Below are 16,633 nucleotides of genomic sequence, written 5' to 3'. Positions count from 1 at the left end.
ATGGTCTCAGACGTGGTCACTTTGCATGCTTCTTGGCCACCGTGTGTAACAACATGTTGAAAAGGTGGTTTTGAAACATTAGCACAACCTCCTCTGGCTCATTGTAAGTGCATTCTGATCTACTGTGCAAAGCTCTATTGTGAAGTCAGTTTGTAGACGTAAAAAGAGTGCTTTGCTGAAAAAGACTGAGGTACCAGGCTCACTATACAAGCTTTAATACCATCTCGGGGAGCTCAGCAGATGCTTGTGAGGCCATTTTCCTATAGCTCCAGAGGTTTCAGACCTGTACCCTCTAGTGGCAGAACAGTAGCAGACACTTACCCAGTGTTATTAGAACACTTTGCCATGCCTTTGAAATATAAATTCAAGTTATTTTTTAGGTTAAAATATATTGTGATTTTTTTTTTTTTTTTTTTTTGGGAAGTGTTTGTGGCAACCTTTCTCATACTTTTACTGTGCATAATTAATGAGTTTGTTGCCACTGAATGAATGTGGCTTTTTGAATCTGCAGTTCAGAATTTAAAGTCAAGTCCACAGATGCACAGGCTGGTATTATCAACGTATTGTCAAGTCAAGGCTCTCAAAGTCTAATTTTATTGCTTGCTGAACAACATACTGCTGTTTGTTTTCATCTGTGGTTGTTAAGGCAAGGAACTCTGTGTTCACTGTTTACATTAAATAATATCCGATGCTCTATTGCTGTAATGTTTTGAAAAACATGTCAGAGTGGTATTTCACAGCACTGTCATTAGAAGGGTCACAGCACTGAAAGCTAATTAATATCAGGGGATTATTTAGTGCTGGCCTAATTTCTCATTTGTATTCTGCTGGTTTGCATATATTTCCTATTTAAATATTATCTTACTTTCACTATATACATCATGGCACATTCAACAAGTCCCTAACATGCTCAGTGAAAACTGTTAAAGTTAAGCTTAGCACAAGGTGTGTCTGGCACTTGTATGAGTGAAAGATCCTTTAAAATTTGCTAGAAAATAAAATTCACATTGTTTAGTCTTGCAAATGCATAAATATGTTGCTGATCATGCAACCACTATAAAAAAAAAAAGTGTTGCAGAAAATGATGGCAAAACTAGATCCGCTAGTCCAACAAACAGTTGTCATTAGAATAGAAGCAAATATAAAAAGCAGGACATGAAGTAACAGGACTAATTCAGTGCTAAACTTTTAGTTGTAGTTGTTATAGGTACCAAAACAGAGGTAATTGCAGATTGACATATATTACTGTGTTAAAGCATTTGATGTTGACTGGTGTCATTTGAGCAAGATTGATGTGTTCTAGTATTTGACAATAGGACATCCTGTTTCATGACCAAACTCAGAAACTGTAGTCATAATGTCTTAAGTTGTTTGTTTCCCACACAGTAACAGAATCAATGAATGCTGAAGGACCCATAATCATATTTTCTCTCTGCTATATGACTTAAAAAGCTACATTCACCATGGGAAGGTGAATGTTGAACAATGTGCAAAGATGTGTAAACCAATACAACACTATTCTGGCAAAGCCTTTTTTTTCCCCCTCCTCACAGTAGCTGGCAGTTAAAGCAGAGTTTTACAGCATATAAAGGAATAGAGAGCATTTTGTAATGTGTAGTAGGAATGATTCTTAACAGGATCAGTGTTTGATCACAGATTTACCATTAATATCACCATAAACAGTGAAAGTTTTGTTTCCTACACTCCTCAGAGAATGTTTCTTCAAGAACAAAAGTCCTTCAGCTTTATAAACAAAGTATAAAGGTTACTATTAACAATATATAAATGGAATGTTTTATTCAAGTTTTTTTTTTTTATTGTGTCATAATCTTATAATGTCTTATATTGTTAATGTCATACTTTTACATAATAAACCTGATTAATTTAAAGCTATGCGTTGGTATTTATTGCCTGTCGTACACATACACACATGCTCCTGATCTGCTTGAAGCAGTTCAGTGAGTGTGAGGTTGGGTAGAATTTGATGTGGATGTTGGTTTCATTATACTTGATGGAGTATATGTACTTGATCCATATGTGATGCAGATGCAGGAAGCAAATCGTCTTCTTTCAGTTGCTCCTTTTAGGGGTCGCCACAGCAGATCATCTGCCTCCATCTCACCCTATGCCTAGCCTCCTTCTTTGTCCCACCAACCCTCATCATGCCCTCCTTCATTACATCCATGAATCCCCTTTGTGATCTTTCTCTTCTCCCAACTGGCAGCTCTGGATTCAGCATCCTTTGTCCAGTATGTCCACTTTCCCTCCTCTGTACATGGCCAAACATCTCAGCCTTGTCTCTTTATCTTTGTCTATAATGTACTCGACCTGAGCTGTCCTGCTGATCTGCTAATTTCTAATCCTGTCCATCCTGGTTGCTCCCAATGAAAATCTTAATTAACTCCTCCACCTCTAGCTCCTCCTCTCTTTCTGTTAGTGCCACCATCTCCAAACCATACATTGTAACAGGTCTCCCTACTGTCTTGTAAAACCTTCCCTTTCACTCTTGCTGCCGTCCTTCTGTCACAAATCACCCCTGACACTGAGTCCACCTTACTACACTCTTTCACTTCTCTTGTGCATTGTCATGTTTGGATGGTTGATCCAACTCATCTACCTTCACTACCTCTACTCCTTGGAGCCCTACTAAGCAAATCAATAGCAAAAATCCACAGTGTAATTATAGAATTGCACATTCAAAGTGTTCAAAGTTCAGTTCAGCATTTAGCTGAATCCCTCCCCATAAACAGACATGCACAAAAACTGCAAATGAGAGGAACAATTTAAATAGTGGAACACTGACATTAGAACTTTAATACCCTGTAGCAAAGTATGTGTGTGCTGAATAGGCAGTGGGGGAACAAAACGTATTCAAATCATAACGCTGCAAGATTTTAAGTAATTTAATTAAAAAAAAAAAAAAAAAAACTTTGTCAAGAGATCTTTAAAATAATAACGTTATTTCTTCCAGCCCATTACGTGGCAGTCATGTTTTCGTGCTGGAACACCATCGGCTCAGAGAAGAAGTACGAATATATATTTTACCCTGAAATTAGAATTCAGGGCAGCCCTCTTCACAAGGCCTTAATCGAATTTTCTATTTTCGTATTGATCTGGCAGTTATAATTGTAATTCACCCATTTACACTTTCAAACGCTATTGGTGGATATTTATTGTCTCCCGTGGGTTACTTTTGTGGCTCTGTGCAACCCGAATCAATGAAGCGCTGCCTGAAAAGCCAAACTCGGAGAATTAAACGCCCTTTTCTGCCTCTCGGCCAGCCTTCAATTTCCCCGCCTTCACCGAACCGCTTTGCTGCTTTTCCGTTTGCTCGTTTGAATATGGCGTCAAAGGAGACTGTAACGGTCACCAAACTGATATCGAATCGATCGTGAACCGCTGGCTAGTGGAGTATTACTTGTTTCTGGTGTTAGAGTTCTATAAGAAGGAACAATATGAGGATTTCTTGCTGCATTAGAGACGTACTTGAGAGTAAGTAACAACCCGCTCCCAGTGTTGTGACTAGTCTAGCTAGCGCATGCTGTCTGACGAACTTTGACGCAACCAGAACTACCTTAGTACCAAACTTAGTTTATGTTGACAGCCTTAAATTTATTAGTGGTCCTTTTTAAGTTGGTCAAGACAATACATGCTTTCGAACTTTGCAGGCATTAGCTCCCAGAAAAACACGAATAAGCAAGGGAAACTTCGTGTATTGTTGTGAGAGCAGGCGGTCTGCTGGTCTTGGTTGTGTCGAGCATAGGGTGCTTTTATTATCAGCTTTTTATATTCTTTGTAAACATTGAGAACAATTTCAGTTCTCTATACATGCTTATACAGTCACATACTAGTCTTTTACTGAACGTGAGTATATCCTTTTTACTTTTGTACAAATTGCATAAAACAGAATCCATATACAAGTGATTTTAATGACGTCTAGATAAACGAACACCATACAAAAGACTTTTTTCAAACGCATCTTCCGCATTCCTTATTTTGGCGTTAATTTATTTTTTTTATTGTGTTTGTTTATTTATTTGGGTAAACGTTTGTGGTTTTAGGGCATAGACTGTTCTTCAGGTGATATGATACCGCAGATATTAACAGGACCGTCATAAAGTGTTTATGTTGTCAAAGTGGAGATTTTGACCGCGGTCAAGTGAGCCGTCAATTCTGAGCCGCGGTCAAGCCAGCCGCAGATCAGCCGCCGCTTAAATTTTCTTGCGCTTCTACCCTAAGCTTTATGGTAATGCTCGTCTTTCGTTGCCAGTTTCTGTACAGCGGAACAAAAATAACCTGTAGTTGCTTTTGATTAATATATGTGTTCGCGTTCTGTAAAACACTATGACATATAACAATCACATTTATTAAATTATGGATTTTAAGACAAAGTTGTGGTGTGTGTGTGTGTTTTGGCGAAATTAAGAGAAGTACAGCCCCAGAAGTCCTTTTTTTTTTTTTTTCCCTCGGCAAAGATGTGTTCCTTTAGTCGTGTGAAACTTGATTTCATTACAGATTTATTCAAGTCTTCCTCATGGCCTGCACAGCTGATTTTGCAGAAATCTGCGACAGGCTCCAGCCTGACAACCCTCCACCCGCGACGCTTAACCCAATAAGCGCAATAGGATGGAAGGATGGATGGATGGATGGATGGATGGATGGATGGATGGATGTGGCTAATATTCATGCAGAAAATCACGAGAAACAATCCCAGGCTCAAGTTAAAGGACTGTACAATTGTAATTATAAATTGACAATTCTGAGCGTATTTAATGAACTCAGTCCAGTGTGGTTGTATTTTTTATAAGTCCATTAAAGCTTATCATTGATAGCTGACATTTTTGTATATTCAGCTTCTGCCTTATCCACTCTACCTGGGTGTGAAATTTCATCTAAGGCTAGTTAAGGACTCCACTTAAATTACATAACAAATCTGCACAAAATTCACCAAGGTTTGTTAAATATGGAAAATATCAAAATAAATAAATTCATAAAAAATCAGTATAGGAAGCTGACGTGGAAATCTCAACAGATTATCAGTCTGCCTGACCCCCTCTGCATGTGGACCCAGTTTCCTGGGTTTCCCAGTTTCCCTAACCCTAACCCAGTTGCCTAACCCTAACCCTGGGTCCACATGCAGAGGGGGTCAGGCAGACTGATAATCTGTTGAGATTTCCACGTCAGCTTCCTATACTGATTTTTTATGAATTTATTTATTTTGATATTTTCCATATTTAACAAACCTTGGTGAATTTTGTGCAGATTTGTTATGTAATTTAAGTGGAGTCCTTAACTAGCCTTAGATGAAATTTCACACCCAGGTAGAGTGGATAAGGCAGAAGCTGAATATACAAAAAATGTCAGCTATCAATGATAAGCTTTAATGGACTTATAAAAAATACAACCACACTGGACTGAGTTCATTAAATACGCTCAGAATTGTCAATTTATAATTACAATTGTACAGTCCTTTAACTTGAGCCTGGGATTGTTTCTCGTGATTTTCTGCATGAATATTAGCCACATCCATCCATCCATCCATCCATCCTTCCATCCTATTGCGCTTATTGGGTTAAGCGTCGCGGGGTGGAGGGTTGTCAGGCTGGAGCCTGTCGCAGATTTCTGCAAAATCAGCTGTGCAGGCCATGAGGAAGACTTGAATAAATCTGTAATGAAATCAAGTTTCACACGACTAAAGGAACACATCTTTGCCGAGGGAAAAAAAAAAAAAAAAAGGACTTCTGGGGCTGTACTTCTCTTAATTTCGCCAAAACACACACACACACCACAACTTTGTCTTAAAATCCATAATTTAATAAATGTGATTGTTATATGTCATAGTGTTTTACAGAACGCGAACACATATATTAATCAAAAGCAACTACAGGTTATTTTTGTTCCGCTGTACAGAAATTGGCAATGAAAGACGAGCATTACCATAAAGCTTAGGGTAGAAGCGCAAGAAAATTTAAGCGGCGGCTGATCTGCGGCTGGCTTGACCGCGGCTCAGAATTGACGGCTCACTTGACCGCGGTGAGATTTTGTAGCATGTATAATTGTTCTTACAGTTCCGCCAAACATGGATTCTGCGTTTAACTTAAATTTGCATTTATAATTTTCTTACCTTTCTAACCTGCATGTAAAATTTTGTGAAAATCTGTCACATATTCTCTCTGAGATGTCTCAGAAATTAAAAAGTAAGCATATCACCAGCTATGATTGCCAGTTATTGAGGCCATTTCTTATTAATTTGTGTGTGTTTGGAGGAAAATAAGCTTCTTAATTGTTTTGTTGCAGGCATCTTGGCGCGCCCTTTGGAGTCAACTGATGACATGCCAACGAAGGTTCGCGTGTTGCAGTTTATCACCCGGATAAATGAGGGTGAAAAACTTGGTGAGATCAGCATTAATGCAGTCATACTGTCCCCTCTAAGTAACTTTTTCCCAGTACTTATTACTGGGTTCATTTAAGCTGTATCAGTGTACAGTTTGGGCATTAAAATAAATCCTTTGCAGAAATGCATAAGTGCAATAACTCACCTGTCCTTAAGCTAGCCAGTTAAAAAAAGGGCATGTATCTGATGTTAGAATGGAAAGTCTGATTTATGCTACTAGGGTAATACCACAGTTAAACATGTGGCCAGTGTGAGCAATAAGGGATAGTGATTAGAACCCGACCATACATTCACTGGCCACTTAATTAGTTAAAATTTGCTAGTACTGCTTTGGAGCCCCTTTTGCCTTCAGAACTGCCTTATTCTTTGAGGAATGTTTCAGCACCTTTTTGAAGTGGTGGCCTAGGGGAGAAGAAGAGGGTTCATCACTGAGAGGACCCTGGTTCAAATCCTCAGGCTGGCATCACTGTGGGTCCCTAAGCAAGCCCCCCCCCCCCGGTTGCTCCCCCGGCGCCCCTTGGCTGCCCCCTGCTCCATGCTGTGCTGTGTGTACTACATACTCCATTTGTGTGATGGGTTAAATGCAGAGAATGAATCTCACTGCATGTATATGTATGTGACAAATAAAGCTCTTTCTTCTTTCTTGAATATTGACATGATAGAATCACATATCATCCGCAATAATACCAGTATAAATTTTTCTGTGATATAAAGGTATCATGTCACGATATCATTGCTATAGCAACACCATTCTTGATGTTCCCTAGTGCATACAGCAAGACTAAGAGCAGGAGCCACCTACCAATGGTGATTTAGTACCGCCGGGTGCTAGCCAGCTGCGCCAGGCTGAGAATTTCACCAGTTCCATCACTACAATGAGCAAGCAGGCCCGCGCACGCCACCCTGTTGCGAATACCAGACTGATCCCCCCCCCTCTGGTTAGATCGCTACACTATAGTATTATTTCACCGCAATTTGCAGTCTACTACCAGGCACGGCCAGTTTCGTTCACAACGTGCACACGCAATCTCGCAACGATTATTAACATTAACCTGGTGTGGTCTGCTGCTGAGGCCCACCTATTTTAAGGTTTAATGTGCTGTTGTTTCTTCTGTTGTAACAAGTGGTTATTTCGGTTACTTATGCCTTCCTGTCAACTCAAAGTAGTCTTATCCTCTGACCCCAGGCATCAACATAACATTTTTGCCCAGAATTTCTGGAATCTCTGGAAATGATGGTGTGGGGGAAAATCCCAATAGATCAGCAGTTTCTGAAATACACAGACCAACCCATCTGGCACCACCAACCATGAAACATTCATAATCACTTAAATCACCATTCTTCTCCCTTCTGATACTTCAGCAGATTATCTTGACCATGTATACCTTCCATGAATGGATTGAGTTGCTGTGAGGTCAGAGGAGAATGGCCAGACTACTATGAGCTGATAGGAAGGCAAATAATGAGTTTAGCTTTTTATCGCAACCAAAAGCCTGATTTAGCAGTTTTCTTTAGCTTAACATCTCATGCTTTCTTATTGTTATTAAACACATTAGTGAATATTGGTTTCTCTCTGTTTACAGATGTGACATTTGACACAGATATGTCAATAACCCCTCTGGAATCAGCCTTAAACTTGTTAGAAATATGAGGCAGGAATTCAGTATCCCACAACAGGATTATGAGAAAGTATCTACGTCACTTAAAGAAATGGTAAGCAGTTCTGCTAATTGAGCTGAACTGAATTCCTTTATTGTCACCACACAGTACAATGAGATTCAAAGACAACTTCTCCTGAAGTAAAGAATATTTTTTACACATTAAGTTTCTGTGCTGGTTCAGCTTTTACATTCACTTATGCAAAGGCATGCAAAATACTGCTTTTCTAATAAATTTGATTTAACAAATAATATATTTCTGTCTTTAGATTGTGGGGCTTTTCATTAAGAACAATGAGTTTGACAAAGCAGAAGAGGTGTTGAACAAACACTTTCCCCAAAAAAATGTTGGAAAGGTGAGTTTATAATTATCTTTGTATAGTTTATAATAAACATTTTTTTCACTACATAACGTTACAATTTAAAATTAATGTGTAACTTTCTTTTATTCCTGCTTCTGACCCATTTTGTAAAATCTTGGTTTAAAATTGATAAGCATTGTTATAAAGCAGGCAACACGAGGGAAGCTTGTTGAAATGTACATATGACAAATGAGGCAGCTGGTGCACTACTTTTTTTTTTTTTTTCTCCCTGTTAGTAAACACATTTCAGCATGGTTATGATGTTGTACTAATTGTTAATTGTTAAGAGTTAATTTCTTTTAGGTATACTAAGCTTGCGACCATGAATATAGTGGATAATGGACATAGTCTACTTTCCCATCTTGCATCTCATCAGCCACAGTGATCAGTGTGCTGATGTGGTACTGACAGTGCTGGTGCAGGAAGAGGTTATCAGTTACTCATGGAGGAGGACATGGACAAGAAAAAATTAAATAACCTGTTTAGTTTGTGTGATTCTAGGCTCCTCCAAAACGTCTTCTGTATTTGGTTTTTGACTCCAGCTCCCTCTAGTGGCCATCCTTCCCCCTGCAACCAGCTCATTCAGCTGTATGTCTTGCAAAGTAATTTAATGAGTCATTTGACAAGACTTGGGTCAGTGGTGTTAATGCCCCTTGGTCATAAATACTTTTACATTTCTAGTGAAGACTGAGTTGTTCATAAACTTGTAATAACATGTAATTTCACACAATTTCTTTCATTTAGTCTTTAATTACAAAACTGGTTTTACAGTTGCTTGTTTCGAGACAAAGCTGTTATTAGCTGGACTCATTATATTTAAAATCATCATTAAATAAAGTTATCCAGTTTTCATTTTCTGCCACATGAATGTTTTACAGTGTCTGGTATATTTTTATTACATCCTTAGAGCATTTTTAAAATTATGATGAAATTGTGCATGTTAAGTTATTGAGACTTCCTTATGTTTGTGTGAATGACATGCCTCTCACATTGCTGAACATTTGTGTTCTCTGCAGAAGGGAATATTCGTGGGTCTCATCAGAAAAAAGAATAAAAAGCATGAAGTCATCAAGCAAATCAACTTTCGGCAGTTCAAGGAGGAGATGCTGGCATTTTGCCAGAGGCTCTGCCACTTCAGCATTCCCCTTCTGCATAAGGTATATACACAAAGCAAATAGTCTTTTGGTTTACTTTAGTTGAAGAGGTATTTTTGAATTCCATCCATCCATCCATTTTCCTCCACTTATCCTTTTCTGGGTCACGGGGGGAAAACTGATCAATAGCATAAGTTTTGTCATTTGAAACACTTTAAATATTTGGGGTCAAGATCTGGCCATCTTTGTGGTTTTAGACATTTCAGTAATTGTTGGGAATTGGGAAATACACTGCAAACAGATTATTACAGCAGGTTGAAAACTCTACATTGAGCAACAGTTAGGAAATTATGCTGGGTATATGAGGATTGTAAATATTACGTTATAATTGAAATCCAAATAGATTATGTCACATTTGACCTCTGATCTCAGGTTTGCATGTCTGGCTTTCTTTCAATAACAAAATGCATTTCTTTAAAGAAAGTATTGTCAAGAGAAACAAAATGAATTCCCATAAATGAAAAAGAAATTAAAAAAAATAATTATTATACTCAAAATTATGTCAAATATATTAAAATGGAAAAGAGACAGCTGAAAGTGGTTCAGACATTTGATATGGATGCCTTCTGGGCACCTCCTAGGTCAGTTGTTCTGGGCATGTCCCACTAGTAGAAGGCCCCAGGGTAGATCCAGGACATGCTGGAGAGATTTAATCTCTCAGCTGGCCCACTGATAAGCTGATGAGGTGGCTGGGGAGAGGGAGGTCTGGGTTTCTCTGCTTAAGCTGCTGCCCCTGCGACCCGGCCCCGGATAAACAGTAGAGGGAGGATGGATGGATGGATATTAAAATGGGTTTTCAACAGGGCAAATGCCCAGAGAGTTAGCTACCTTGGTGGAGGGTTGTATTCTCAGAATGCTTCTTGTTGCTTAGTGTTTTCAGTCGAGGCATGAAAGGCTGAACTGATTATATATTAGTTTAATTGCATTGTCTTTGGGTATAATTGAGACGGAAATAAATTGAATTAATTCAGAAATCCTGATCATTCAAGTTTGCTTGTATGTTTGGCTTATGTATTGCAGTTGGCAAAACAGCTCATTGATGAAAGATTTGTGGCTCAAGACAATACAGAAACTGAAACTGATGAGCAAGCGGAACCTGGACCGTCCTCTAGTTCCAAAGGAGCCACTTTCCAGTTTCTACCATGGTAACCTTTTTCTTTTTCTCTTGATTTTACTGCTATTAAAATACAAAATTGGCTTAGTAGTATGGTCTTTGTAATGGCAGTTTTGTCTCTACTTTGCTAATCTCTGGGTGATGTCATAGCAGTGGCAAATGGAAAAAGTGTGAAGGTCAACAAATCCTTCTCTTCTCCATTAATGGGAGAGATCAGATGAAGCAGCGAGGCCTCCCAGTTATTAGCTTTACTAATATCCCCATACTCACTATTAGCAGCTACATTAACTGTATGTTGCACCCATATCACATTGTTGCTTGAGATTGTCCATTTATAGATTAGATGAATTGTATGTACCTTTTCATGGTCAAGGATTTTTCAATTTTCTGGTTAACAGTAATTAATAGTTAACATTTTATTGTCTGTATATTATCTTCCAGTAAAGATTCAGCTATCCAGAGGACCAGGCTAGAAGAGGCCTACAAATCCTTGGCTGCAGGTTTAAATAAAAGAACATTTGCTCAGTTGGAGGAAGAAGTAGAAACAGAAGAGCAGGAAAGAGAAAATCTTTGCCTACAGCTTTCCCTCACTTCAAAGAGGCGTATCAGTCTGGACCTGGAGGAGGGCTTATTTCAGAGAGACTCAGGAGACCCCAAGGAAGCTTCACCAGCAGACCAGCTACTCTTAAAGATGCCCATTGTTCGGTGTAAAAGAGAGCATTACACTGTGTCTCGGCTGGTGTTGCAATCGGACAGTCAGTCAAGTTCGTTCTGCACAGCAGCTTCAGAGGAACTGGAACCTGAGGCCAGAAGGAAAAGGGCACCACAGACACTGCCTGTATCTGATGAAAAAGGACCGGCAGCGTACAGGAACAGACCAAAAAGGTGCTACGCCCACTGGAAAGCAGCCCCTTCAAGCCAACAGAGCTTCCACCAGGTATATTTTTTAAAAAACAAAAGAGATGTTCTTCTGTTTTCCATTACCTTTATGAGGGGAATACCTCATCAGTAGGTATATCATAATGACAGTGGTTCTTAAACATTTTCTGGCATGGCCCACCTCAAAAGCCATAAAAACGTTTATGCCCCACACACCACAATTAAGTTAGATTTTAGTAAAACGTGAAGTCAACATGATGGCAGCATGATGACATTGTCAAACTCTTGTTTGTATTTTTATACCAACAACAAAATTCTTATTCCTTAAACGTACTCTATATTTCTCACCCTGGCTGTCCATGCCCCATCACAGGGGTCTGCCCCTTGGTTTGAGAACCCCTGTGTTATAAAAAGGTTACTGCTTAGTGGGTATACAGTACCAGTCAAAAGTTTGGACATACTCACACGAGTGTGTCCAAACTTTTCACTGTACAACATAAAAAACTGGTTGAGTTGTCAGCAGATGGTGAGGACCACACCTCTGATTGTGCAGCAAACAGGGAAATGCATGCTGCAGCACTCCATAACCAGTCCAGTGGGTTACTAAGCAATATGTCCAAATGTACATTAGTAACTCCTAAAGATGTACCAATGTAGACTTTCATTGCTTATGATAATTTATTATTATGATCTTTTCTGATATGACAAGTTATGACATCCATCTGTTTTCTACTACTTATTTGGGTCTGGGTCCAGAGGGCAGCAGTCTGAGCAGGGATGTCTAAATTTTCCCATCCCAACCACCTCTTTCAGGTCTTTGGGGGAATATGAGTTCTTTGCATTCCAACTGAAAGTCTCCAGCATGTCTTGAGCCTTCCACAGGGTCTCCTTCCTGTTAGGACATGGCAGAAAATGCCCCATTAAGGAGGCATCTCTGTAGGATGCCTTTATAAAAAATAAATAATTAAAAAAAAAAAGCCTAAATGGCTCCTTTTGACATGAAGGAGCAGCAAATTGTACAGGGGCAGTGTAGCCAGTAAAAACAGGTCTGGCACTGAACTTGGTAAGTCAGATCAACATCTGGGCTGTGTTGCTTCACTGTGATTCTTTTGTGCATAATTATAATATAATTAGTCCATTCTTTTGTGCAGGAGAGTTGTAAACACCTCTGAGGGCACTCAGCTGAGTGTGATTGTTTCCCACTTACTTGTTACTCTGATTGCATCAGAAGACAAAAGCTCAATTTTTCTCATCTTTTTGTGTATTTTATTACTTGGTGCTCTAATATCTGCATCATGCTTCAAGGCTTGATCTGATTCAGTAGTTTAACTCAAGTGCACTTTTGTTCACTTAATCCCACCGTGTACAAGGTTTAAACCAGACAACCTAAAGCATCAGTATTTTGTAATCAAAGTTTTTCACTGTTTTTTTTTTTTCTTTTTCTTTTTCTTTTTCTACAAGTGCACACTGTGCGGTTCCTTTTACATTTGGAAACATGGCGATTTAACTCCAGAAATAAAGAGTAAAACATCTTTTTAATCACCAATGACTCAGTCGAAACAGGCCTCGCCTTTTATAGATAATCACTGAGTTTTTGCTTGTCACACAGAAAACCTAAAAAGTCAAAACGGTTACCATCAGACAGCGAGGAAGACCCACAGGAGCCTGTGACCCTCAGTAAAACTCCGGTGCAAAAGCCTCATGAGCAACTGTCCAGTGATCCAGGGAACAACCAAGCGTAACTACAGAATCATGCATTTTTATATCATTTATTCTAAATAAGTGTTTAATGATTGATATTTGACCCATTTAATTTAATAATGCAGGAATCCAGATATTCTGGATGACATTCGTATGACAGACTCTTCGATGGAGAGCTTGCCGAGTCAGGTCCCGTCTCATCCCGTCCCACAAACGAGCTCCACTCGTCACAAGGACTCTGCTCAAAACAAACAAACAAACCTTTCAAAATGGTTAGTAACACCAGGAACTATGAGAAACTAAAAATGGACGGCACCTTGTTAAATTGTAATATTTGGAATATTTTGTCATTGTGATTGGTGCACGTTTTCAGTATCACTGTTTGACATGCATTTGTGTTACCTGTTCTACTTGCATTTGAAAAGATCTGAAAAGTCACAAAAGTTCAACTTTTTAATGACTTGACTATAAAAATACTAACGCAGTTCAGAAATGTGGAAAAAGTTTTTTTTTTTTTTTTTTGTAATTTAATTCATAAGGGTAAACTTTCATATATTCAGTATTCATTACATGTAAAGTGAAGTATTTTGTGCCTTTTTTTTTTTTAATTTAATTGTGTTGATTATGGCTTACAGCTTGTGAAAATCAGAAATCCAATTTCTCAAATATTCAAAAATTCTTACTTAAATTTGAGTAAACTATTATTCAGCCAGTATAAATACCGTGCATCTCTCAGTCTAGTTCAGTGCATATGTAACCACAATCACGAGGAACACTGCTGACTTGGCAGTTGTCCACTGCCGGGTGGACAGCCACAGAGGGTCACACTGACTGTTCAGAGTGCTGTATTGAAGCATGCTAATGGAAAGTTGACTGAAAGGAAGAAATGTGTTAGGAAGGTCCATAAGCAGCAGGGGTGACTGCAGCCTTGAGAGGAATGTCCAAAAAAAGTCAGTTGAAGAACTTGGGAGAGCTTCACCCAGAGTGGACTGCAGCTGGAAGTTTGGAGGAAGAGTGGAGGCACAGAATCCAAGGCATGTGGAGTTTGTGCAGTCTGTGATGATGTGGGGTGCAGGTGATGGTTGGTCCACAGTATTTTATCAAGTCCAAAGTCAATGCAGCATCCACCTGCCCACAGTGCCAAAACTACCAACAAATTGTTTTCTGATCATATTACTGTGAATGATCAGCTTGCCAACTCACCTGATCTGAACCCCACAGAGGATCCACAGGTTATTGTCAAGGGGAAGATGAGAAACACCCTACCAGGAAAAAAATACAGACAAGCTGAAGGCTGCTGTCAAAGCGACCTGGGCTTTTAATAACACCTCCATTCCACGTCAAGAAGCCCCGGTCAAACATGGAGTAAATAAATGAAGATACTTTTTAGAATACTCCATAACAGTACTTTTTACTGTAGAATATATGAAAGCTTACTATTTTTGAATTATTGATGAAAAACTTTTAATGGTGTTCCAGTTTTTTGAGATGCACCAATAATTTACTGAAAAGACAGATATTTAAATGTGTGATAATTGCAAAATTACACCAGTATTCCACCCACCATGTTTAATTAATAATTCTAAGATTATGTAAGTCCCTTTTTAAAAAAAATTGATCTTTTGTAGTTGTATTTAATCATTTTGGCATACCAACAGAAACTCTGGGTCTTGTTCACAGGAAGCAGCTGTACAATAACGCAAAAGAAACCAAGGACGTGTGGAGTGATGAAGAGTCATATTTTACCTCCAAAAAGAGCAGTATGTAATGTAATATTTCATCAAATGTGATAGTTGAGTTAATGGAATTTAGAAATTCTTGTTTTAATAAGAATTTTATATATATTATTTTTTCCTCCCTCAAAGGCCCAGATGTGAGCACCATTACGGATTCAGGCCAGAGGAAAAGGGTAAGCGTAGCAAGACTTGCTGCAAAGCTAGCTGGCCACTCTGCTTTTCTGTGGATATTATTTGTATTTTAATTTGTTTTTCAAAAGAATGTGGGAATTACTCATTAGCAAAAAAGTTAAGATGTGATTAGTTTCTATAAAACTGATCATCAGGACAACCGATGTTCAGCGCAGTAAGCAGAGTGATTCCAAAAGTCCCAGATTAAGCTGAACTCCTTTTTCAGTACATGCATTTCAGTTAAATTCAAATTACATTTGCATGCTTCTTCTGCATAAAAACTAGCTGCTTTGTAACCTGCCTACAAATTTGAGTTCCATCAATGAATACGCTACTCAGTTTAGTCACTTGCATTAGAATGAACAACTTAGACTAAAATGCTGTCATGCTGTAACTGTTATCTTACTGTTGTGTTGCAGATGTGGACGGAGAGTGAAACACAGAAGTTAAAAGATGGGGTCAGAATATTCGGAGAGGGCAACTGGACTAAAATAAAGGCATATTATGGCTTCAAAGATCGAACAAACGTCAACCTGAAGGACAGATGGAGAACGATGAAAAAGTTAAATATGGTCTGACTCACTAAATCTTAGATCATTTTATCCCTCCCTGCTTTCCTTTATTTTGGTTTCTTAAATAACCTGTTAATCCTTTTAAAAGACACTTTACAAGTTCAGTAAAAGTTCAGTGTTCATGGCTCAAAGATTAGTTGTTTCTTTGTGAAAAAGGAAATAAACTGCAGTGGTAGTGATTGATGTCACTTATCACTGTAGTCCTATAGAGCAAGCGCACTCAGACTGAAATGATACAAAGATGTGTATTTATTTGACGATCCAAGTTACAAAAGACATGCACACAAAAACAAAACCCTTTCATTAATACAATGCGGGCGGGGGGGGGGTGCATACCAGGAAATCCTGCAAATGGCAGAAGTGAGTCAAGACAGGTGGTTTGTTTTTAGTCCCTGGTGTAAAAGCTACTCCTGTAGGCACTTTGATTGGTCATGTCAACACAAAATGTTTATTGAAAGCAAGCAGCTAAATTATGAAGCTGTGAATTTCAGTGAATGTTACTGTTGAAAATAAAATTTTTGACAGTCCACTTGTTTCTGCATCTTTGTTGATGTGTTCTCAATCCTTATGAACGCTCCTACAGCAACTGGGTGGAACACAACAATGAATGTTAAGTCCACTTGCCAACACTCCAAAACCCTGAGAAGTATGATACACAACTAAGTAGCACCTAACACAAATAAGTCCCTTTAGTAAAAAGGACAAAGCTCAAAGTCTGTTGTCATGTAACTAGTTAAACTGCTATTAATCTGCTTTTTTGTATGAGCGGATCCATTCAGGATGAAAACATCACATCTATCATGACTTAAGAGTATCCCCAACAACACACTGCACAAATATTTATCAATTCCACCATCTAACTGGTGCAAATGCAATTTAGCATATACAGAGT

At 38.7% G+C, this 16,633-nt stretch overlaps 1 protein-coding gene across 1 annotated transcript; it reads left to right on the top strand.

Annotated features, from left to right (window-relative positions):
- The first annotated feature begins 1,930 nt into the window (after positions 1 to 1,930).
- LOC115778224 (telomeric repeat-binding factor 2-like) lies at positions 1,931 to 16,270 on the top strand. The gene is given in 16 exon segments (XM_030726288.1): positions 1,931 to 1,958; positions 3,282 to 3,466; positions 3,468 to 3,492; positions 6,298 to 6,393; positions 7,978 to 8,037; positions 8,040 to 8,107; positions 8,322 to 8,408; positions 9,431 to 9,571; positions 10,589 to 10,713; positions 11,124 to 11,529; positions 11,531 to 11,619; positions 13,171 to 13,299; positions 13,388 to 13,534; positions 14,943 to 15,022; positions 15,128 to 15,171; positions 15,589 to 16,270. Coding segments are annotated over 16 exon segments (1,869 nt in total). The 3' UTR covers positions 15,748 to 16,270.
- The last annotated feature ends 363 nt before the right edge of the window (positions 16,271 to 16,633 follow it).

The sequence above is a fragment of the Archocentrus centrarchus genome, chromosome 3 (assembly GCF_007364275.1).
Source record: "Archocentrus centrarchus isolate MPI-CPG fArcCen1 chromosome 3, fArcCen1, whole genome shotgun sequence".
NCBI classification, from domain to species: domain Eukaryota; kingdom Metazoa; phylum Chordata; class Actinopteri; order Cichliformes; family Cichlidae; genus Archocentrus; species Archocentrus centrarchus.
The sequence above is the reverse complement of the archived record's forward strand: the minus strand, read 5'-3'. Positions and strand labels throughout refer to the sequence as shown.